At 44.2% G+C, this 25,673-nt stretch overlaps 1 protein-coding gene across 1 annotated transcript; it reads right to left on the bottom strand.

The window, feature by feature from the left end:
* Nucleotides 1-2,195: 2,195 nt before the first annotated feature.
* On the bottom strand, nt 2,196-7,916 carry LOC126369817 (uncharacterized). Its single transcript, XM_050014380.1, has one exon. It carries the CDS (start codon nt 7,914-7,916, stop codon nt 2,196-2,198), a length of 5,721 nt encoding a protein of 1,906 aa, XP_049870337.1.
* Nucleotides 7,917-25,673: the final 17,757 nt, after the last annotated feature.

Genomic DNA, 25,673 nt, shown 5'->3' with positions numbered 1-25,673 from the left:
TAAATATTTGAGGCCAAGGCGATATCTATCAATTTATGTCAATGTTTCCTTAACGGATAAAGTAAATGGAAGGTCAATGAAACTATAAAATATTAACTTATAAAATATATAAAGCGAAATATCACTGTGGCCCAGTGGTACAGTCATAAGCAATATAATGTACCCACTTTAGGACTCTGTCGCACTAACAAATTTGACATTTAGTGAGACTTACAGTTCAATTTGTCAAAAAAGTTAATGTGACATGGTACCAAAGTGTATACATATTAATGCTCGTGACCGTACATCGGTTAGGTTTTCAGTCGGGGAGCGCCGGTTCGATACCCGGTATCGTACCAAAGAGACTATTTTCAATAAAACAGTTGGCTCGAACATCTTAGGCGGCGATAATGCTCACCATGTATCAAACTCAGTGAGATGTGGGTATTTAATTCATCTTGCGATGTTTGTGCCTCTGACTACCCCAATTGGGATATAGTCGTGAACTTATGTTATTTATAAATTATGCGAAATATCGTTTCCGGGAACTACCACCCACGAGTAAAAAGTCCGTCTCTCATTATCTACGCAACGCGTGATGATGGTTGTCTAGAAAAACAAATAATAAATCTAAATATATAAAAGGAGAAACTGACTGACTGACATATCAACGCACAGCCTAAACGGCTAAACGTAGGCACTTGAAATTTGGAAGGGACGTAGCTTAGGTACCGTAGAGGTAGGAGGAACGGGAATTAGCGGGAAAATCCTTTTGTATGAAAAATCTAAACCGCTTAAGTTAGACGCTTGAAATTTTACATGCAGGTACCTTAGTTAACTTAAAGCTTAGTTGCAACAGAATATTGCAAAATTCCCACGGAAACGGGAGTTAGCGGGAAAAAACATTTGTATGAAAAAATCGAAACCGCGTAAGATATATGTTTTCAATCTAGAATTCATGCATACCTTAGTAAATATAAAGTTTAGTTATGGCTGAAAAAAATATGAAAAATCTAAACTGCATAAGTTAGATGCTTGAAATTTGATATGCACTCCCACACACACAAAGATCTCTCTTTTATAACACGCCACGCGGACGAAGTCGCGGGCAAAAGCTAGTGAATAATAAGTGTGAATTATTACCATTGTTATCCGGACAAGTCAAAAGAACAGTGCGGACGAAATTCCCCTTTGTATCCTTAAGTCTTCTTCTCACCCGGCGCACTTCCTTCAAAAATATACGATCCAAAACCTGCCGGATTATCGAATGCCTTCTATTAAACGGATTAGTGTACATTTTACAATATTCAATGAGTAAATAATGTTTGTTATGTACACGTTTAATATGTTGGACAATCAGAACGACAGTGTCAGTCAACTCGGCGGATTGTCTCGCCGGCCCCTGATAAGAAATATCACAATTTTGTCGCTAAACAAAAAATTGATGCAATAAAAATGTATTTTTAAATAAACAGGTCCATTAAGATTACATTAATTACCTTAGCCTCTACGGTATAACTAGGTGCTTTAAGGTTCGAATTTATTTTATTAAGTAGCTAAGCTACAGCTGAAGGCACGTCTAAGAAAAACGCTGACTCAAATCTCATCGCTTACGCTAAGCTTTTTAGACGGCGTGTAAATTAGAACTTAAGTATTATCTTTTCTCTTTAATTTTATATACTAGATGTTATTATACTAGATGTTGCCGCGACTTCACTTCGGGATAGGGTTGCCACTGGTACTACATATATGTGGCCCCTTCGATCCTTGCCACATAAATCTTATAGACTATACCAGATATCGATGTGATCGATGTTAGTGTTATCGATGTAAGTTGAAACTAGTAGGCGTTGAAATTAGGAGTCGTTGAAATTAAACACCGATTGGAGTTGAATCAGAGCTCCTACCCGTGTGGTGATTCTAATAAGAATGAGAGTCTAGTCCCCGCGCGCGTGTATATATAGGAAAACGCCCACTAAGCGGGGCGGGGCAAGGGCGCGGCGGGGGTGTGTAGCGGTGAAGCCGCGCTCAGTCCCTATCTTTCTCTTTATTTTTAAAAATAAAACTTACAAACTATTTACAATTTCTAGGCAATCATTATACAATCATAATATAATCATAATACAATCATAATTTGCTTCTTGTTGCTTCTACGGCGAACATATTCTCCCGCCGCAGCTGCGCAGCTCGATGACCACGTCGCGCAGCTGGACCATCTACGGTTCGCCGTCCTCGGGTGGCGATGTTGGCAGGATGACCAGCTTCTTCGTTGGCCGCCGCAGGATCCCCTTCGTTGTCCTCACGTCGACCGCCCTCGTCTCGCCGTCTGGTCCGGGGTAGGCAGCCACGACGACACCTCGCGGCCACGAGTTGCGAGGCAGCGTGCCGTCAGCGATCAATACTAAATCGCCCACGGAGATGGAACCCTTGCTGGCTCGGGGCTCCCGCCGGTGTTGGAGTTCAGGTAGGTACTCCCGTACCCATCGCGCCCAGAACATGTCGGCTAGGCGTTGGCTCTTCCTCCAGTCTTTGCGGCCGGCGTCGTCGCCCTCCGTGAAGGCGCCTGGCATCGGCACCCGTGATGGACCTCCCAGGATGAAGTGGTTCGGAGTGAGGGCCTCTGGGTCCTCCGGTGATGTCGACACGTGTGTGAGGGGTCGACTGTTGATGGTGTGCTCGGCCTCCACCAGTAGCGTTGTCAGGACTTCTTCTTTTGGCGCGCGCTCGTGCAGCACCACGGCTAGTGCTGATTTGACGCTGCGGACCAGTCTCTCCCACGCGCCTCCCATGAATGGCGCGCTAGGAGGGATGAACTTCCAGGTGATGAAGCGAGCGGAGGCTTCTTGTTGTATGGCCTCCTCGACGGCGTGCTTCATCTCGACGTCCGCACCGCGCAGGTTGGTACCCTGGTCTGACCAGAGCTCGGTGGGGCACCCGCGGCGGCCTATGAAGCGCCGCAGTGCCATTACTGCAGAGTCGGTGCTGAGGCTCCCGGCGAGTTCCAGGTGCACTGCCCTGGTGGTTAGGCAGGTGAAGAGGACTCCGTACCTCTTCTGACGTGCGCGACCCACGGTGACTGTCATGGGCCCAAAGTAGTCAAGCCCCGTGTAGGTGAAGGGCCGCTGGTGATGGGCTAGACGGCTCCTTGGATGATTGCCTGTCGATGGTTGGGCTGGCGTGGCCCGACGGATGCGGCAGACCTGGCATTTCTTCAGTTCGTTGCGCACGGCGTGGCGGAGGCGCAACACCCAGTAGTGCTGTCGCACCTCATTTGCCGTTGTTTCAAACCCTCCGTGGTGTAATTGCGTGTGCACCCACTTGATGTACAGCCGCGTCCATCGGTGGTCTCCATCCAGGATGACGGGCTCCCGTTGTTCTGTTGTGATGTCGGCGGCGGCGGCGATCCTCGAGCGTAGATGTATTAGTCCCTCTTCGTCAATCATAATCGACAGTTGCTTGAGTCGACTGTCGGCCGGCAGGGGCTTCTTTCTTCTTATAGCTTCTAGCTCCGCGCTGAAGGCCTCTTCCTGCACGGCGCGTATCCATAGTTGCCGTGCGCGATGCAAGTATCGTGCCGCGAGAGGCACGATCTTTCTCTGCTGTCTCGGCGCATGTTTGTGTCCTGTGCCTCGTCCCGTTTCTCTGTGCGCCTGTACCTTCTTCCACGTCGGGTCTTCCTCCGCACGTTTCTTGGTGCGTTTTCTAGCGGCGGCACACCTTTCTCTTCCCTTTAGTTTTTCTATGAATTGTAGGACACGCGCCGTGACACGTAGTAGTTTTGCCCACGATGAAAAACGTGTTATGTCGGGTAGCGCCTTCCCTGTTCTTTCTGCGGCGGTCGTCGCGTGCACTCTCTCCTCGTTTGTGTGTTCAATAGTCTCTGAGATGTCCTCCGCCGGCCAGGTGTCTTCTGGTCGATACAGGAAAGGCGGGCCGCGGAACCAACGATGCTCGGAGGCGAAGTCTTTCGGCGTTCCTCGTGTAGCGTCGTCGGCCGGGTTGTCTCTCGTTGATACCCAACGCCATTCGTTTGTCTTAGTCTCCTCTGCTATCTCGGCGACTCGATGAGCTACGAAGGGCTTGTAGGCTCGTGGTCCCGTTCGCAACCATGATAGGACGGTCCTAGAGTCGCTCCAGAAGTAACGACGTGCAGGCTTGATGTCGTGTTCCTCTTGCGCTGTGCGGGCTAGGCGGCAGCCCATTACGGCCGCTTGGAGCTCCAGTCGTGGTATCGATGTCATCTTGCTGATAGGCGCCACTCTCCCTTTGCCGGCGATGAGCGAGATGTGTATTTTCCCGTCCTCGTCGACGATTCGCCAGTATACCGCAGCGGCGTAGGCAGAGCTGCTTGCGTCCACGAAGGTGTGTAGCTCCACGAACCGGGCGCATGTGAGCGAGGCATAGCACCGAGGTACGGCTAGTTGTGAGAGGCGCCGCGCATGCTCCGTCCATTTTTTCCATGCTTCTGCTTCGGGGGTAGGCAGCGCGTCGTCCCATCCTATTCCGGTGCGCCAGGTGTCCTGAATGATGCGCTTCGCTTGTATGGTCACGGGCGTGGCGATTCCCAGCGGGTCGTAGAGTGACATCGTCGTTCGTAACGCTTCCCTCTTCGTTGGCACGCGCTCGCCGTGTAGTATGTCGGTGGGTATCCGGGCTTCATTCATATTGAAGGACAGCGTGTCGCGCTCTGGGTACCATATCATTCCCAGTATCTTTTCGGGAGCAAGCTTGACGATGTCTTCTTTCGCCTCGGGCGCTAATGATGATAGTACGAGTCTGGAGCTCGATGCCCATTTCTGTAGATAGTAGTTGGCGCGGCTATGTATATAGGCCACTTGACTGGAGACTTGTATTGCTTCCTCTTCCGTATCGAAGCTTGCCAAGTAGTCGTCGACGTAGTGATTGTTGATGATTGCCGCCGCCGCCGCCGGATATTCTTCTCTATATTGTTCGGCGTTCCTATTCTTCACGAAGATTGCCGTGCAGGGGGATGAAGTAGCGCCGAATATTACACTCTTCATGCGATACTCGACAGGGGGTCCCTCTCTTCTATTTCCGCGCCAGAGGAAGCGCTGCATGTCTCGATCTTCCGTCCTTATTGAGATCCGCATAAACATGTCCTTTATGTCAGCCGTCACCGCCACTCTTCTTTGCCGGAACTTCATCAGCACTCCTGGTAGGGATCGAAGTAGGTCCGGCCCGGACAGTAACATGTCGTTCAGGCTGACTCCTCGCACCTTTGCGGCCGCATCGTGGACGATCCTCAATTTCTCTGGTTTCTGCGGGTTCATAACTGCAAAGTGTGGTAAGTACCAAATCTTCGTTTTTCCCTTCGGCGGCGTGGGCGCGACTTCTGCATAGCCGTTCTCTATCAGCGTGTTCATCTGCTTCTCGTACCGCCTTTTCATTTCTTCATCGCGATCTAACTTCCTCTCTATGGCTTGAAGTCTTCTCAGGGCGGCTTCGTAGCTATTAGGAGGGTCGTAGTCGTCGCTCCTCCAGAGTAAGCCCGTTTCGTATCCTTCGTTTGTGCGGCGAGTGGTCCTCTCTAGTGTTTCAAGCGCTCTTCTTTCTTCCTCTGTGTGGAAATGTTTCGGTTCCACTCCTAGGACTTCCAATGCGAAGTGGTCTCGAAGCAGTTTTTCTATTGCTTGATCATCTTCTACGATCCTCGCGTGATGTACTCGATGAGCGGGGCCTCCCGCCGGTGTGTGCCGCACTCCGTGCAACACCCATCCTAGGTCCGTGCGCGCGGCGACCAGTTGGCTGTCTTGCTCGCGTCTGACTTCATGTGCCAGGAGTAGCTGCCAGTTGTCTTGTCCTATTAATACGGTTGGCGTTCCCCGGTGATAAGTCAGCTGGTCTTGTAGGTCTTCTAGGTGGCTCTGTCCCGTCACGGCGCACGCCGGCACGCTCTGCGGCGATAACTGCAGGTTCTTCATCGTGCGCGCTGAGATGCTGTAGCTGTGCGTGTCCTCTGGCGCGCTGATGTCGAAGGTAACTCTTCTCGAAGCGCCGGCGTCCACTCGTGCCCCGGCTACTCCTTCTATGTAAAATGGCTCCGGAGGTCCCGATACGCCGATGTGTTCCGCCACCGCCGCCTCTATTAATGTGCACGTTGATCCATCGTCGAGAAGTGCGTACGTGCAGTGAGTCCCCTTAGGTCCACTTACACGAACCGGCAGAATCTTCAATAGTGCTGTAGTATTCTTCCTTTCTCTTGTCGACGCTATAGTGGCTATTACTGGGTCTTCTTCTATGTGAGTTCCCGCGTGGATGGACGCTCGTTGTTCCGGCTCGGAGTGCAGTAGGCGGTGGTGCGAGTACTTGCACCCGCCGACGTCGCACCTCCTCGTGGGACATGTGTGGCCGAACTTCCTCCGTTTCAGGCAGCGGAAACACAACCTATGTTTCTTCGCGGTTTCCCAGCGCTCGTTGACCTCTGTCTTCTTGAAATCTGCACATTCGGTGACGTGGTGTGTTTCCTTTTCGCAGACTGGACATTGTTTCCTATTGTCACCGGCCGTGACGTTTATCTTCTTTTCTTCTATGTGGTGAGTCCTCATTGTCCGCCTCAGTGGAGCGGACGCGTTCTCCCGCCGGTCGACGACTGGTGTGGCTTCCACGGGCGCGAAGCTGCCGCACCGCTCCGCTGTTCTCTCCATGAAACTTGCTAGCTTCATCAAGTCTGGTTCCTCTTCATCTTGTTCGGCCGCAAAATCGTAGTACCTATATCGCAGTGCTGACGGCATCTTCTCCACTACGTGTCGAACTACTTCCGGGTTATGCAGGTAATGTGTCTTCTTCAATGCCCTGATGGTTGCTGTAATGTTTGATATCCTCGTGGCGAAGGTGCAAATGTCCCTCGGTGATTCGGTCAGACGTGGTAGGGCCCGCAGCTTCTCCAGTTCGGCCATGACGAGGGCGTCCGGCCGCCCGAAGCGCGTAGACAGCAATCGCATCACGTCGGCAGTCGTGGTTGCACCGATGAATAAACATTGGGCGGCATCTCTTGCTGCTCCCCGAAGGCTCCGACGTAGTCTTGATAAGTTTTCTTGCTCCGTCAAATATACTGCAGTCTCTTCATAGGCGGTCTTGAAAACTAGCCATTCACTCGACGCTCCGCTGAAGATGGGCAGCTCAGGCACGGAGCGCGGGGCGATGGCGGCTGGTACTGCTCGTGCGGCCGATGCTATCGCTGTCGCTAGTTGACTGTAATCGAAAGTTGTTGGCTTCTCTTCTATACTCCTGTGTTTCGGCTTCTCATGATCCTTTACGGTGGCAGCGGGGAAAACGGCGGCAGCGGGGGGGACGGCGGCGGCGGCGGACGGCTGCGGGGGGGACGGGTCTTCCTCGGCGGCGGGAAGCTGGTCCACCCACGTCTTGGTGCGCTCTTGCATTTCGCTCACGCTGACTATATCCGTATCGTCGTCGTCTGATTCCGCTTCTAATGTGGCGATCTTCGCCGCCGCTAGCTCCACTTCCTTCTTCAACAATTCTTCTTTAGCCTTCAGCAGCGCCAGGCGACGTCCCTTCGACGCTGAGGAACGCGGCGCTGTCGGTGCACGCTTCACCGACTTGGGCCGTAGTGTCGTGTCGTGCGTGCTTTCCCCCGTAGATTCCTCCGTCGTCGTTGCAGTCGTCGTAGTAGTGGCGGTTCCCGTCGTCGTCGTTGCGGTAGTGCCCGAGCTGTCCTCTGTGCTGGTAGCCGTGGCTGTACGGCTTGTGCTGGGTTTCCTGGTCAGCGGGGGGGCGGTGACTGGCGTCGACGCGGCTGTGGTCGGCGCAGTCCTAACGGCGGCCGTGACTGACGTTGACGCGGCGGTGGTCGACGTAGTCGTGACGACGGGGGCGACGGCGGCGGCGGCGGCGGGTGCCGACTCGGCGGCGGTCGGCGTTGGGCGAGTTTCTACGGACTTCATGCTCCTAGTCTTCATATCCGCTGTTTCTTCAATCCGGCTCGAAGGAGAATTTATGTGGCCCCTTCGATCCTTGCCACATAAATCTTATAGACTATACCAGATATCGATGTGATCGATGTTAGTGTTATCGATGTAAGTTGAAACTAGTAGGCGTTGAAATTAGGAGTCGTTGAAATTAAACACCGATTGGAGTTGAATCAGAGCTCCTACCCGTGTGGTGATTCTAATAAGAATGAGAGTCTAGTCCCCGCGCGCGTGTATATATAGGAAAACGCCCACTAAGCGGGGCGGGGCAAGGGCGCGGCGGGGGTGTGTAGCGGTGAAGCCGCGCTCAGTCCCTATCTTTCTCTTTATTTTTAAAAATAAAACTTACAAACTATTTACAATTTCTAGGCAATCATTATACAATCATAATATAATCATAATACAATCATAATTTGCTTCTTGTTGCTTCTACGGCGAACAATATACATACCTATAGTATCATACTAATAATTGCGTACTTTATTGCATGTATTTTAGCCGTTGCAGCCTTTCATAGTCATTTTCGTCCACGTTATTTAGCTAAATTATACCAGTAACGCACAAATACTGCGTTAATGATGAAGAGCGCGCCAAAATATGTAAGAAAACAAATTGAATTGTTAACCAAAGGAAGTTATTATACGATAAATGATTTTTTTAATGATAAATTGTAACACAATTAACACAAATGATGTTCCATTTCGTTACACATATCGACGGTAAAAAGCAATCCTGCTGTAACCCACAAAATGCAAAATGTTCACCAGAGCCCAAAAACTTTTGAAAAATTTGAAAAAAAATCATATCTCCTAAACTATTACGCCTATAAATGTGATTTTTAGAACCAAAATGTATTTTTTGATTATCTATCAAGTCAAATACCTAAAATTTACTAGAAGTTAATTTAAGCCTATGTTTGTGTGGGTTACAGCAATCACACTTTTTTTTCTGTTACACAAAGTTGCTGTAAATGAAGCAGGTAAATGTATGGACCACTCAAAATCAAGTACTTTATTTATACGCAAAATTGCTGTAATTCACTTATAATAACTATTCCTATATAGCAATTTTGATGTAAATGTCATAACTCTGTGTTAGCTGGTGCACTTAATTGTCTTAAGTAACAGAAGTTGTGAAATGATAATAAAATTAAAATGTTGTAAGTATGGAATTACATTTATATGAAGTCATTTTAAAATGTTAAAGAACATAAACCCACTAATAAATAGCTAAATTATGAAATGAAAAATTACCATCTTGCATACACCTAAGCAACAATAGTGTACTCCGAATGCTTATAGTACGGGAAATACTACCTGTAGCGTGCTATACTATTTAACAGGTAAATTGTGAGATCAAAAACATTATACATTACTCCTACCTAGGTATCTATTGAAGAGAATACTTCTGTAGATTTGCCGCAAATGGTATTATTTACTTGGCTAGACAGATGGGGGGCGCTGAGGGCTCGTACCCGGTACAAAATATAAGACAACAGGGCTGAGGGTGCCCATTTAGGCAGATTAGCCGCTGTACTTAAAGCTTTGAAGGTACTCGGAAGCCAACCTTTTTCTGCGGCTACCCACTCTGCGACCTGAGGCGTGAAGTAGGAGGTGTATTTTAAAGTACCCTCATACGCGGTGACAAACGATACTACCGTTACCGCTCCTAAACCAGCGAGTCTCACCGGGAAGGGAGTGGTAGCTAGCGCTCTGTCGGACGGTCCGCTAGGCTTCGTACCGGTACAGTCCTGCTACGCCTAGGCCGTTAAGGTCTAAGCAGGCTCCCCCAATGGCAGGCGTGACAAAGAAACGAACGCGCACATTCGCTCGCGCATCCCTATGGCGCTAGCCGCTGTCTCGAGCCGCAACTCGCCGCACACTAAATACGACGCCCACGCCATACTTCGCTGGCGGAGATCCCCTTTTCCACTGCCCCTACCCCAACTCCCTAGAGCAGAACATGTCGGGTATAAGAGGATAACAACACCGCCAGAACGGTAGTCAACGCACCAAAACCTATACCGATCTCCGGTTTCTCCATGCCCTCTTTGGACATGGAGACAACACCACCGCGCTCATACGCGGCGGTTTACACTACCCCTGGCTTACCCCCACATGCGCCTCCATGTCCATCCCTGCGCATGACGCCCACGCCTGCGCCCGCTCTCGCTCCGGTGAGTTTGCAACCACTGCTCGCATTTGCGAGCAAGAAGTTTCCGCCCACAGTGGTGGATCATCTGCCCAATTGGACGCACCACTTTCGACAGGTGTGGGATAAGTTAGGCCATGGTCCCAACGCGCGTTTATACGGCAAAAGAGTACGCTTCCTGGCGAAAACCGATGAGTTCAGGCTTTACCAGCGTTACGTCACCAACCTGGAGAAAGACACTGGACTCTTTTGGTTCACGTACACACCCCCGATGGAACATTCGCTGAAACTGGCGACCCGCAAATTACCGGTGGATACTGACATCGCAAAACTCGAGGAGGAGCTGAAGAACCGAGGCTACGAACAGGAGTATATCCGCCCCATCCAAGCCCGCACAGGCAAGCCTGGTTGCATCTTCTTCGTGGAGATCCGGCAAACACTGGGGTTCCAAAAGATCTACGAAACCTCCGAACTCCTATGCATGCCCGGTATAAAAGTCAAAGCATAGAGAAGACCCAAGCGCCACAGTGCCACCACTGCCAATAATTCCGTCACAGCAGCCACAACTGTCATCGTCCCATAGCCTGCGTGCGATGCGGTAAGAGCCATGCGGCGAAAGACTGCATGCCTCCCCGTGAGGAACCGGCTACCTGTTGCAACTGCAGCGGACTTCACCCGGCTAACAGCTCATCTTGCCCGGTAAGGTGCGCGAGCTGGCAACACGAATGGAGGGCACTACGCCATCAACGAGTGCAAGAGCCTCGAAACCCACAGCAGCAGCTACCGTCGCGAAGCATCCCAGCGAACTGACAGCCCAGAATTCGCACATGGCAGCGGCAACAGTCCAGATGGGCATAAACCGCACAAGTCGAAGAACTAAAAAAAAGCAAAACCTGCCCTGTCTGCCACTGTGGATTCCGAACCACCACGACCAACACCAACTGCAACAACAACAGCGGTCGCCGCCCCTCCATATGAGAAGAAGGCCAAGCGGAGACATTACTTCCTACAGTGAATAAGCTGGAGATGCTGGAGCAGACTATCCAGCTACTCTACGATATCCTGGACGCCATCCGAAGCAAGATAGACCCAGTGCCCATTATAGTGAGAGGCTTGACCTCACTACTAATCCAGTTCAGTGGCGGTATTGACCATCTCCATTGGACTGCCAACGACTGGAACGAGGCTCTCCATATCTACTACTATTCGCTGAATAGTTAGTATTGTGGTCACCTTCGAGGGTGAGTGACGTTTCCAAGTGGTAGTTAACAGTCGTCGCCCCAAAGCTTCCACCTTCTTCAGACCGAGCATTATGACGGAGCAGCCCTCCAACACCGGACTCGACCATCGCCACAAGCTGACGTGCTACCCGGTGGGCTAGACCTCGCTAGTGGCAGAAATAAGGATTAGACCAACTCCAAATGGACAATCCAGTGACCCACTCGTATAAGTAATAATAAATAATTAAAAAAAAATACTCCATATTGGTAGCGAAACATAGTTACAGCAAATATGTCACTCCTTCCCGACTGTCGCGGAGTAACTGAGCGACGCGGTAACCCGCGGTCATATTCGCGCGAGCGCGTATTATAATGGCGGTAAATGCGCATGACCAGTAAATAACGATGTTTTTAAATTGGCGTAAGTTGTCATTGTCTGTAATATCATACTTGTTTAAAATGTAGTAAACAACGCCGATCAACAGATTATTGTCTAATAAATGTAGTAAACACAGTACGTTACTTAAATGTGTTATGCAATTATGCAGTAACCCGCACTGTTCACCATTAAATAGTGCTGTAACTACAAAGATCAAATTATTTGCAAAAGCAAAATTGGTGTAAAAGACATATCACAGAAAAATGCTGTTTTTAATGCTATTTACAGCAAATATTCAGTTGTCTTTTTGGAAAAATAAGCAAAATCCCAACGCTGTACAGAAATTTCTAGAGGTCGTAGAGCCATGGGAATAGGACCATTCGACGCAGAATTTTTTTCTGATTCCGAATCAAAAATAAAAAAAAATTGGCCAAGGTGTGGTTTACAGCAGGATTGCTTTTTACCGTCGATATATAGATATGTACTTAATATACTATTATCTATGTACGTACAAACCGCGTACCTATATACGTCGCAAGACAAACACGGAGAACGTTTAATGTGAAAAACATAATACAATATTATGTAAAACATGAAAGTTATTGATTTCGCAAATCATTATAAAAAAAATAACAGGCTCCGTGGTCTAGTGGTTAGAGCGTTAGGCTCACGATCTGGAGGTCCGGGTTCGATTCCCAATGGGGACATTGTCGAAATCACTTTGTGAAACTGTCCTTTGTTTGGTAAGGACTTTTCAGGCTTGAATCACATGATTGTCCCAAACAGTAAGATAATTCCGTGCTTCGGAGGGCACGTTAAGCCGTTGGTCCCGGCTATTAGCCGTAAAAACACCTCCGCCAACCCGCAGTGGAGCAGCGTGGTGGAGTATGTTCCATACCCTCTCCGGTTGATTGAGGGGAGGCCTGTGCCCAGCAGTGGGACGTATATAAGCTGTTTATGTTATGTTATTATCACAATATAACATCACACTACACACACACGCTAACACGGTTCATTTAATGCTACGATATCCTGTCATTGGCGAATAAAGTGCATATATTATACAAGCAAACACCTATTGTAAATGCTGTTGGATATCTGAATAAGTAAATAAATAAAATAAACACTGACATCCTACACTTATATTACTCATGTTTAAGCAAATACATGATCTTTCTTTCTTTCTTTCCAATTACATGGGACTTCTTCTTCTACCGTGTCGGTTGTTAGGTGAATTACTAACCCCATCAACCCTGGTGTCAGGGTTACTATTGAGCCGCCAAAGGCCCCTGACATGGCTCATGTAACGACTACTTACTTACATCAGTAAGTAGTAACCGGAACCAACGGCTTAACGCGCCTCCCGAAGCACAGATCATCTTACTTACATGGGACTTAAATATAATTGATGAGGAGTGTGTGTCCCTATGTACATACCTCTACTATACGCTCCTGCCTTTGAAGATATAGATGTGATGTTATGTATTGTTATTTAAGCCAATTGTAAAAAAAAGTACTGTAACACAACTATGTAAAACAGTTCGTCCGGCTCGCCATTAGTAGTCTATTAGAACACGGTATCGACATTGTTGTTAGATTCTAATAAGAAGATTAGACACATATGTGTCGTTGTACTCAGAACCTAGGATTCTGGATAGCTTGCCTACCTCTAGGTGACTTTCACAGGACCGGTCTAGGGACTGTAAGTACTGCTTCCGACTGTGACGCTTGCACCACGTCACGACAGGTACTGTGCCTAAAGCCTAGGTTGTAACCTAGGCTCGCTCTGGTAGACCAGGGAATAACTAATTTAAGGTGCAGCTACTACGCACGTATGACCGCATCATACGAGTTACTGTCATGTGCGAGTGGGACATGAGTGCATGTTTTTGTTTTTACTCGCTACTTGCCTTCCCCCACCACACCAGTCGCACGCCGCTCGGTCGTCAACTTGCACGATTTTAGGTTTAAAGAAGAAATCTTTATTCTCAATAAGAATACAAATTCACTTATTTGAGAACTTAAAAACTAAGTATACGTACAAAAGTATTTTGAGGGTATATGATAAATAAGAGCTAAAATAACAATTTTTTTATTCGAATATCACCAGTGTATTCTGAGTTGAGACAATTTTACGAAATGACAGTAGCTCGTACGCTCGGGCTCACGCCGGGTATAGTGTTTCTTGTTTGGGCGACATAATACAAACGAATTATACCAGTACACTGGTATAGTGGCTGTCTTCTGCGACGCCAGCAGTTTGCAAGGTGTGACCGTGCGAGGCGAGTCAAGCTACTGTCATACGAGTACACAGGCACAGTAGCTGTCTATTGTCACATCTATGCTCGCACTGTGTAACCTAACCTTTAGTAATCATTGTGCATTGCTTCTATGTAAGAGTTTGCGTAATAAACGTATTTCATAGTGACGTAGTCGTTTTCGTCTTCCAACGTGTGGCCCCCTTCACAATACTATATTCTCACTAGAAAAGGTGCCAATTGTACTACGCAGCCAATTGTACTGTCCAGCCAAGTAGTCAGCACCGTCTGAGGCAAACCTACAAGTACAAAAAAACTCGGGCAGAGGAGTAAATATCTTAGATAGATAAACACGCAAATAAATCGTTGCGTTTTTATGTCATCATAAATAAGGACTGAATTATTCGTCGCTACAAGAGGTTAATAAAAGAAAAACTAGGAAAAGTGTGATCTCAAGAACAGAGACAATAAAACTCGCGTTCAAACTTACACAGTACCCAATAAACTAGCCCTAATCGCAACCTACTTAAGAACTTATTTAATACTTAAACCAAACTTAGTACGATGTTTTTGTCTGTTTGCCTATGTAGCTGTCTACAACATGCATACTTTACCACACTGCCCTATATCGGGTTAGATAAAGATTTAACTGCTCTATGTTACTTTTTAAATTACTTTTTAATAAACCAAGAACATAGTACGATGTTTTAGTCGATATTTGCCTATATTGTTGTCTACAACACGCCTACTCTGCCACACTGCCCTATATCGGGTTAGATAAAGTTTTTTTAAGCGACTTAGTGTAGAGTTGGATAGGTATTTTTTGGCCGAAATTCTCTATACATATTATTACTGTTTCGATGAGTTTTAATCTACGAATAAATATTATTTATTTATGTATATAAATATTATTTATTCGTAGGTTTTAATACCTACTATTGAACAGAATAACTAATTTAGTACAATTAGTGATTATAATATATCGTTAAAGTATTTTACAATAGCCTCAATGCGCGGTAAGAATTAGATCTATCAAAGTACGTAATCTACAGTAATCGTAATCTATCGTAATCTATAATTAGTATAGTGACGTATCAGTCGAGCTTAGGTCGACCTATTTAAGTCTGAAACCCCGTTGATAACTTACACATTTTTTTTTATCGACGTGACTTCTAGTTGATTTGTCGCAGACGGCATGAACTACTTGGCCGGACAAATGGGGAGCGCTGCAAGCTCTCGCCCGGTACAACGTTTAAAACAACAGGCCTGAGGGTGCCCAGTTGGGCGCGAACCTCGGCTATGGTTGGCAGACCTTGGTCAATGTGCAGATTTTCGTTGCGAAGCAACCACGGAGCTCCCGTGGCTTTCCGCATGAAACGATTTTGTATTACCTGGATTTGAGAGGGACTCGCGTGAGCGAAAACTACCCCTGCACACGTCATGATCGGACTAAATATCTTACACAGGGTTCGATGCAATCTTATACAACATAACCACACATCAGACCAAAAAAAAAGAAAATCTTTTGTACTTATATTTGAATTCGTAGTATTAGACCATTCAAACTGTTTCTGTATTGTTCTTGTTAGTAATATTATGCCATACCTACTTAAATAAGAAAAGTGGAGCATTTATAATAAGAAGTTTCCTCATTCTCTAATATCTTGGTAAACTGACCCCGAGAACTTTTTGCGTTCTAAATCGTAATAAACCCAAATTATTATCTCACTTGCATAATGACCAGTCGTAATCACCGTCCTAATTACTTTCGCGATAAACTCTCTCCTCAATTATAATAAGCAGGCGACACAAAAACAAGGAAAGAAGCAATTAATAGAAGCCAACTACTAAAATTTCGCGGATATGTCCGTGATATTCTTCTTCTATCGTGTGGGTTGTGAGGTGGAGTACCAACCTGATCAACCTTGGTGTATTGAGCCGCCAAAGTCCCCTGATATGGCTCATGTAACGACTACTTACTTACATCATTAAGTAGTAACCGGGACCAACGGCTTAATGTGCCTTCCGAAGCCATCTTACTTTCGGACTATCAGGTGATTAGCCTGTAATGTCCTAACCAAATATTTTTTTGTGATATGTACCAGGAATCGAATCCAGGACCTCCGAATCGTGAGCCCAACGCTCAACCACTGGACCACGGACGTCGTTCCGTGATATTAATATTCATATCTACTTACTAGTGCCCGCGCCCGCGTCGAATGGGTTTAATTTTTACTCAATATTCTTCTATATTATTCTAAATGTATGTATTTTTGTATAAAATATTTCAATTTTCATCATCATCAATTTAAGAGCCACGCTCTTGTCGGTGCAGCATTTTCCATGCTACTTTCAATCACCACCCAGTGACAATACATGTGTCATGTGTGTGTGTGTGTTGTTGTTTTTCTTTCAATCTTTTTTCTTTTCTTTGCTTTTTCTTTTTCTACTTCATTTCTTTCTTTCAATTTTACTAGAAGAAAAATCCTCATCGTTTTGTACCTACATTACAATTCAAAAGACCTACTTTTTGAGATAGCACGGTTTTATATATTTTGTGCGATATATTTATCGATAAAATAAACAAATTCTCGTAACTCCGAACATAGGTAGCCCAAAACCGACTTTGTGAGTGATTTATGTAATCTAAATAGATAGCGCTGTGCTTTCCTGGAATCGTCTCCAAAATAAAATCCTTTTTCACTTGTAGGAAAATCCAAAAAAAACATCATCAAAAAGTAACAAACCTTGTTACGTGATTGCCGTCTGGTAAGCTCAGCCCACGCTCTCATTGAAAATCCCATTTCCAAATCTGAACCGCAATTGCGTAGTTAGTGCGTGCGTCCTCATTTTCTCCTTGTCTGCTACTCTTTATGATTTAATAATTACAGACACATATAAAATAGGAAATACAATTGCCCACCTATTACGACACGATTCATTTATAACAAACATCATAGAAGGAAAAATTTAAGGGAAGAGAGGAGGGAATATTTATGAAACAAAAGAAAAGGTGCAGGTCGTGTCGTATCAGGAGGTGAAGGATTTGACGGGAAGAAGAGAGGAATGGCTTTACTCCACCGACAAGAGCGCAGTTCTTAAATAAAGAGAGAGTTAATTACGTACACGCCTATTTTCTGTTGAGGTAGGCGAGACAAGAATAAGAATTCCACTTATACGATCCTGACGCACCACTTTCGATTCTTCTACTCTCATCGACGACCTCCGTGGTCCAGTGGTTGAGCGTTGGGCTCACGATCCGGAGGTCCCAGGTTCGATTCCCGGTGGGGACATATCACAAAAATTACTTTGTGGTCCCTAGTTTGGTTAGAACATTACTGTGATCAGCCAGTAATGTCCGAAAGTAAGATGATCTGTGCTTCGGAAGGCACGTTAAGCCGTTGGTCCCGGTTACTAATTACTGATGTAAGTAAGTAGTCGTTACGTGAGCCATGTCAGGGGCCTTTAGCGGCTCAATTGTAACCCTGACACCAGGGTTGATGAGGTTGGTACTCCACCTCACAACCCGCACGATAGAAGAAGAAGAAGATCATGGATTTCATGCATGCTCGCCGGTTTAGTGTACTCTTGACTTGACCTTTCTTTAAAACATATGATGGCGGCGCATGGCGGCATATGGTGGCCTAGACCTTCCTCTTCCAATTATACCACTTACACCCGCATCATTTATTTATTTATTTATTTATTTATAAAAAAGGTACACCAACAGCTTATATAATAAAACATTAAATAAAATAAAAGTTACATCAGGAATTAGACTGTTACATAAGCCAATTATAGGTGCACACAACATTTGCAAAGTAGGACAACGTAATCGTTTATTAGATAACTAAATAATAAAATTTAAAAAACAGATAATTAAAAAAATACATAAAAAAGTAAAATATATATTATGCTGGAGGACATAAATATTTATAAATTTTATCCTTATACTGCCACATAAACCTTTAATAATTATTTACTTCCAAAAATAACCTTGCTAAGACTTAACTCAGTTTCTTCAGAACCAGAGGTTTCTTGGAATCTCTTACGAAGCCTTATAGAAACCTAACAAGTACTTTTATTCTAGTCTACTTACAGTAAAATTTATAATACGTTTTATTTGTTTTGAAGTAGTTTTCAACTTGCTTAAGCCTTAGAATAGAAATATGCTTCAGCTATTCAAAATTGTTATTTATATTATTATTTCCTCTCGACTTTGTGCGATCTCCGGCCAATCCTTGCGATAAGCATTGAGGTCGCACAAAGTCGAGAGGAGTGGAAAAATCAAGGGGAGGCCTTTGCCCAGCAGTGGGATCGTATAGGCTAAATAAGATAAGATAAGATATTATTATTTAAAAAGTTATTTTTTTCACCTCTTTAAAATTAGTCTTTTTTAAATTCGCAAATAAAATATTTTATGAATAATTATGTAACCATCTTAAAAGAAAAACTAGCTTCGTCAAAAAAATTCGCTTACCTAACCTGAAAATTTGACAGGTCCGGTTTTCCAAAAAAAAAAAGAATTATTATTAATGTTAAATAAGTGTAGTCATTTCGTTCCAATCCATTCATCACGAGTTCCATACAACGATATCAGAATCTGATATTCGTGACCTATTTATGACCGATCAACAAATTCTAAGACGTCATAATATAATAATAGATATACGCGGCTTGGCGTCGTCGCGCTCCCAGCCTCATGCTTCTTTTTCTTATCGTGTGGGTTGTGAGGTTGAAAACCAACCTCATCAACCCTGGTGTCAGGGTTATTATTGAGCCGCCAAAGGCAGCCTCATGCTGTATCGTCTTTCTGCTCCTGAGGGTAACATTTATCAGTTCTAGTTTTCTTCTTACGGTTTCTGCTCTTTGTTTACTAGTATTTCCTGTAATATGCTTCAGTCTTGTGACCACTAAGATTAAATCGCATGGTTTTAAGTTTTTGAATATTTAATTCATATTTCACACCAAACTAGTTAAAGTTCATCATATCCATCTTAGAACTTCGCATTTGATTACTTGTGGCTCTGCCCACCCTATTACGGGTTACAGGCGTGAGTCTATGTATGTACGTATATATTGGTCTACTCAACCCTTCATAGATGTTCTCCTAAGAAGTCCAGCCATCAGTATGTTCCCTTTCGACTATTACTGAGATTGGTTGCATTAGTGAAATTTGAAGTTGAACGAGATTTCAGAATTGTTCAATATTGAGCCGGGTTCAGATGAAATATACCCACGCGGCATCTAAACGTGTATGGTAACTTTCATCGACAATATTTAACACACCCTCGAGAACATTTAAACAAAGCTAAAGGAAAGAAATTAAAACGAAAACATAGTTGCAAGAGAACAGGCTTCGTTGTTTGGACACGTTAAAAGACCTCCCAATTATGTGGATAATGTTACAGCCAATCAAAATATACCAGGGCTTAGACCAAGAAGACGACCAAAAACAAGATGGGCGGATGTTGTCAAAAAGGACCTGGGGGGTCCTGAGACTGGGTTAAAATGGCCACATCGATGCAATTCATCTACTTTTATATACGCAAATATCAAATTGCAATATTGCTTTCTTAGATGAATTGCTTCGATGTGGCCCTCTGTGCTCGTACAATGTCTCCGAGAACGACACGTCCGATAGAGTGAAGTGGAAGAGAAGTCCGAAGAAAGCAGACCCCACCATCAGATAGGAATAATAAATGCCAAGGAGAGAGAGGAACAGAGTTGAATAAATAGGTCAAGCGGATTAATACGTATTAAAACCGTATTTAATATTAATTTCCATCGAACCATGCAACGTCTTCTTCAATAATCTAATTAACTTTTCCTGCTGCGTGTCGAAATTATGAACTGAGTATTATTTACGTAAAAGCGGATACACACATTACGAGGCGCGCGGCGCATGACGCGAACACCTGCTTCGGGGAAAAAAATAAAAAAAAACACAAATAAATAAACTGTAAAAAGATAAAATGAAGACTGATTGATAATAATATAAAAAAAAAAACAAAAATAATGAAAAATCATTGTCTACGCACCTCACTAGAGGGGACGCGGGGTGGCCGCCGATCGCCGTTCATTCGTCGCTCGCCGACCCGCTCGTTGGCAACACTAATAAAAAAAAAGAAATCCACTTCTCTCTGCGCCTCGCTCGCGCTCGCGTTCGATTTTGTAATTTTCTAAATATGTTGTAATATTTTGGAACTAATAGACAGCGATATAGTTACAGTCCGCTAGTTTTATTTACTGCTATCAAGGATCCCAACAAATTGGTCCTTTCACCGTCTTAAAATCTAAAATTTTACAAATTAATATCTACCACGCGCTCGCGCATCGCCATCTTTTTCAATTCAACATCGAGTTGCGTCGTACAACGGTCGACGCGACGCGAAAAAAGGCAGCTATCAGCGGTCGAAATCTTCGCTTCAGTCTGCGAGTAATCTACAACCTGCGAGTCCACTTCGAGATTCTGCCCAACCTACGTGATTACATCGAGAGATCTGCAATTTCGCCGTCTTAACAGAAGTCACAAAAACGATCGCGCCGCTAACAAAAGGCGTTATTAACAACCAGTAGTCGAAATCTACACGTCAGTCTACGAGTAATCGACAACCTGCGAGTCTGCTTCAAGATTTTGCCTAGCCTACGTGATTACCTACTGCGAGAGATTTGTAAATTCGACGCACCTATACAACCAAGGAAGGAGGACATTTGGCTAAAACCGTGAGTTCGTTCCAATCTTTCCCAATATTCCTACCACATTCCTTTCAAAAAGTCGTTTCTAATCCCAATAATTATAATAATAGGTAAATATAATACCTACTGAATTCTATTTTCAAAAATATCCTTTTCTAGCCTAATTGAGTGATTAATAGTGGCATTTCTTCACATAACATTCTTATTTGTTCACTATTATATCAGTTCCAATGCATATTCAGCCGTAAAAACCACATAATTAACGATATTCGCATGCAAAGTGGCCGTTGGGCGTGACGTGGCTTGGGGTCAATGTACGCGCATAAGCTGTGTGAACCGTTCTAGGGAATACCTACCTACCAGGCACTTGCTCGCACGCTTTGCATTGCAATAATTCATTATTACTGCACCGATTGTGACTTTCATTCGTTATAATAATTTTTTTTTGCCTTTTTTTTTACGGTCATCGTAATACGTACCTACTTACCTATATTGAGATCATAGTTTCGCAATGACTGACGTCACGGATTCCATTAAAAAGCTTAAAAGGAGTAAAGCTAGTTTAAAAGCCAAACTAACCCATTTTGACACTTATTTAAAGCTAGCTAGTTCATATAAATCGTTGAGTGACGTCCATGCAACTGAGCTTGAATGCCGCCTTTCTAAATTTGAATTGTTAATTTCAGAATTTGACAAATTTCAGACCGAGCTTGAATGCCTGTGTGATCCCCCTGATGAGCAGTATGCTGACCGCAAGTCATTCGAAGACCAGTATTACCAACTGCTGTCCACTGCGCGCAATCTTCTCGCTACAGGCACCGACAGGGTGGGCAGTGGCATGCAAAAAGAGTCGTGTTCCGAAGCAAGCTTCAATGATGCTAATTCAGGTGGGACTTGTAAACACACAAAGTTTCAACTGCCTAAAATTAATATTCCGCAGTTTAGCGGTAGCTATCAGCACTGGCTCGAGTTTAGAGATACATTTTGTTCTATGATTCATAAGAATGATCAGTTGGATAACATAAGCAAATTCCACTACCTTCGCGCTTCGCTTCAGGGCAGCGCCGCAGTAATTGTCAAAAATATAGATTTTACTGATAATAATTACGACACAGCTTGGAAATTACTATGTGAAAGATATGATAATTCCAGATTGCTAGTAAATAATCATGTCCAAGCGTTGTTCAATGTAGATTCCATTTCAAAGGAATCAAGTCGCTCCATTCGGTATATAGTCGATGTTACAAAGAAGAATATCAGGGCACTTACTACACTAAAACAACCGACAGAACATTGGGACACACTTATAATTTACATGATTTCTACTAAGTTTGATCCTATCACGCACCAAAAATGGGAAGAGTATCGCAATACTCTGACCCTCCCTCCTACTCTTAACCAGTTTTTAACCTTTTTAGGTAACAGAGCAGACTTATTGGAGTCCTTAGAGGAAAATAAAAGTAAACAACAACCTAAATCAGATTTTTCAAGGCAAAAAAGTTTCATAACAGTTTCAAACAGAGTAACCAATACCTACAAGTGTCCTATGTGTAAAGGTGATCATTCATTGCATATGTGTGACAAATTCCGCACTTTAACAATTGAAGAACGTGTATCAAAAGTTAAAGAATACAATGTGTGCCAAAATTGTCTACGTCCTGGACACATACATAGCAAATGCTTCTTATCACATTGTCGTTATTGCAAATATAAACATAATACTTTGCTTCATTTAGATAAAGAGCAACCCACCTCATCGGCCCACATGATGATACCCATTCAAGAGAGTGTTGCCTTATCAACCGATACATCTCAACCAAACACTGATAACGATTCCCGTAACATATCGTTGTCAACCAACATCAGTGAGCATGCTACTGCGCCGCATGTACTTCTATCCACAGCGCTGGTGAAGGTGTCAGACAGCGCCGGCGGCACTCGCACGGCGCGCCTCCTGTTAGACAACGGCAGCACGGCCAACTTCATCACGCGAGACCTCTGCACACAGCTGGGCCTTCCGACGCGCGACGCTCGCTCCACGGTGTCAGGTATCTGCAATCAAGCCTGCAAAAGTACACAGTCTTGCACAGTAACTATAAAATCTTTGTATAATAACTATAAAGTCAGTCTAAACTGCTTTGTCTTACCTCAGATCACCAAAAACTTACCTTCAAAACTTATACAAATTGACCACATTCCAATTCCGGAAAATATACAACTTGCTGACCCGTCATTCAATGTTCCATCTGCTATAGACATATTGGTCGGGGCAGAGACATTTTGGAGTGTTATAGGCAGTAGTTCTATTGACCTAGGAAAAAACCAACCAAAGCTGTATGAAACCAAACTAGGCTGGCTGGTCTCTGGCTATGTGTCACATGCCAATTTTAATAATACATCTCATCAATGTCATTTTGTTAATCAAGATGATAATATTTCACGTTTCTGGGAGCTAGATTCTATTTCCCCTAAGCATGCTTTAACTAGTGAAGAACGTGCCTGTGAAGAAAACTTTGAATCAAATACTTACCGTAATGACGAAGGCCGTTTCGTAGTCACTATACCTTTTAAACGTAATCCCGATGAATTAGGTGATTCATATTTTATGGCTAAAACTAGACTGCTCTCACTTGAACGCAGATTCCAGCGAGATCCTGCGTTCAAACAAAAGTATATGGAATTCATGCAAGAATATAAGGATTTGGGTCACATGTCTGAAACATCCGCGTCACAACCATCATCCGAAGGTCCACAGCCAACTTATTATTTACCACATCACGGCGTGATTAGGGAATCAAGCACCACTACAAAATTGCGTACAGTATTTGACGCGTCAGCTGTGACAACCTCAGGCGTATCGCTTAATGACTTACAAATGGTAGGGCCGACAGTACAGGACGATCTATTGTCCATTCTTATAAGATTTCGTCAACATAAATTCGTTATCACAGGGGACATAGAAAAAATGTATCGGGCCATAGATATTAACCCAATTCAAAGACCCTTACAACGGATTTTATTTCGTTTCGATGATTCACAACCCATAAAGGTGTACAGCCTAAATACTGTCACTTACGGCACCGCCTCAGCGCCCTATCTTGCTACTAAATGTCTCTCCAGCCTAGCCAATACAGTAGAAAATGAACAAGTAAAAAATTCAATTTCGAGAGATTTTTATGTGGACGACTACTTGAGTGGGGGAACATCTGAGGACGAGGTCATTAATCTATGCAAAAACGTCATTTCAACTTTATCGTCAGCGAAATTTAATCTACGCAAATTCCAGTCGAATAGCTCAAAAATACTAAAAGAAATAACAAATGACAAAATTGAAAACAATAATGTTCTTAAATTATCAAATACTGATAACAGCCCTTCAAAAACATTAGGGTTGTACTGGCTTTGCAATAAAGATCAGTTATCATTTTCTATAAACATAGATCAAAACAAAAAAATTACAAAACGACATATTTTGTCGGTAATAAGTCAAATATTTGATCCTCTTGGCTTAGTAGGACCAACTATCATAGAAGCGAAAATCATCATGCAAAGTCTATGGAAATTAAAACTTGATTGGGATGATGAAGTGCCAAGCAACATAAAAGAGCTTTGGATTTCATTCTCTAGTACACTTCCGAGCATAAATAATATTATAATACCTAGATGGATCTTAAGTGATGACTATATTAAATTAGAATTACATATTTTTTCAGATGCGTCCGAACGAGCGTATGGTGCCTGTGTATATGCACGCACGATAAGCAAGGATGGATCTGTTCATTGCCAATTAATTACTTCGAAAAATAAAGTAGCGCCTATAAAGCCAACGACCATACCGCGGCTCGAATTGTGCGGCGCTTTGTTGGGTTCAAGACTGTGTGCTAAAGTGATGACTTCTATCACATTGCCTGTTGATTGCAGATACTGGTGCGACTCTACTATCGTTCTGGGTTGGTTGTCCACTCCGGTACAACGTCTTAAGCCCTTTGTTCGCAACCGTGTCAACGAAATTAACGAGACTACAGCCGGGTGCCCGTGGAGCTACGTCCCGTCGCTCGAGAATCCTGCGGATCTCGTTTCTCGCGGGGTGAAGGCCAATCTTATCGGCTCCTCGTCGCTGTGGTGGTCAGGGCCACAATTTTTGAAACATAATGAGTCTAAATGGCCTAAAATGCCTAATTCGAAAGAGAAACGAGATCTACCGGAAATTGTATGTCACTTAACACAGAACTCTAACACTGACAACACTAATTCTATCTCAAAAATGATACATAAACATTCTAATTTCAATCGTCTTCTTCACGCTATCGCATACATGTATAGATTTATAAATAATTGTCGTAAAAAATGCATTAATCACCAACACTTAACTATAGACGAACTTAAACATGCACATAACGTCGTCATGACACAATGTCAAGTAGAAATGTTTCCTGACGAATACCAATGTTTAAAATCGGAGAAATCACTACCATCAAAAAACAGACTGTCTTCTTTGTCTCCGTTTTTAGATTCTAATGACATTATACGAGTAGGAGGCAGGCTTGATAACTCACCATATACTTACGATCAAAAACATCCCATTCTTCTCTGCAGCAGACATCATGTCACTAAATTGATATTTCGTTCACAACATTTAAAACTTATACATGCCGGACCGCAGTTACTTCTTTCAAATATTCGTCAAACATATTGGCCGTTAGGAGGTAGAAATCTTGCCAAATTCACTGTTAACAAATGTGTTACATGTTTTCGACATAAGTGTCAAAGTGCACAGCCACTTATGGGGCAACTACCTGTGTCTCGAACTACACTTGAATTTCCCTTTCTTCACTGTGCTGTTGACTATGCCGGGCCAGTATTGATAGCCGATAAAAAGGGCCGTGGTTGTAAACTAATCAAGTCCTACTTATGCATATTTGTGTGTTTAGCAGTCAAAGCAGTGCACTTGGAGCTTGTGACGGACCTGACTAAAGAAGCGTACATGGCTGCGCTACGTAGATTTATGTCTCGGCGTGGTAAGCCACAAACCATAACGTCC

This window comes from Pectinophora gossypiella, chromosome 9, assembly GCF_024362695.1.
Source record: "Pectinophora gossypiella chromosome 9, ilPecGoss1.1, whole genome shotgun sequence".
In the NCBI taxonomy this organism is placed as follows: Eukaryota; Metazoa; Arthropoda; class Insecta; order Lepidoptera; family Gelechiidae; genus Pectinophora; species Pectinophora gossypiella.
Note: the sequence above shows the minus strand (reverse complement) of the source record. Positions and strands in the feature narration are given on the sequence as shown.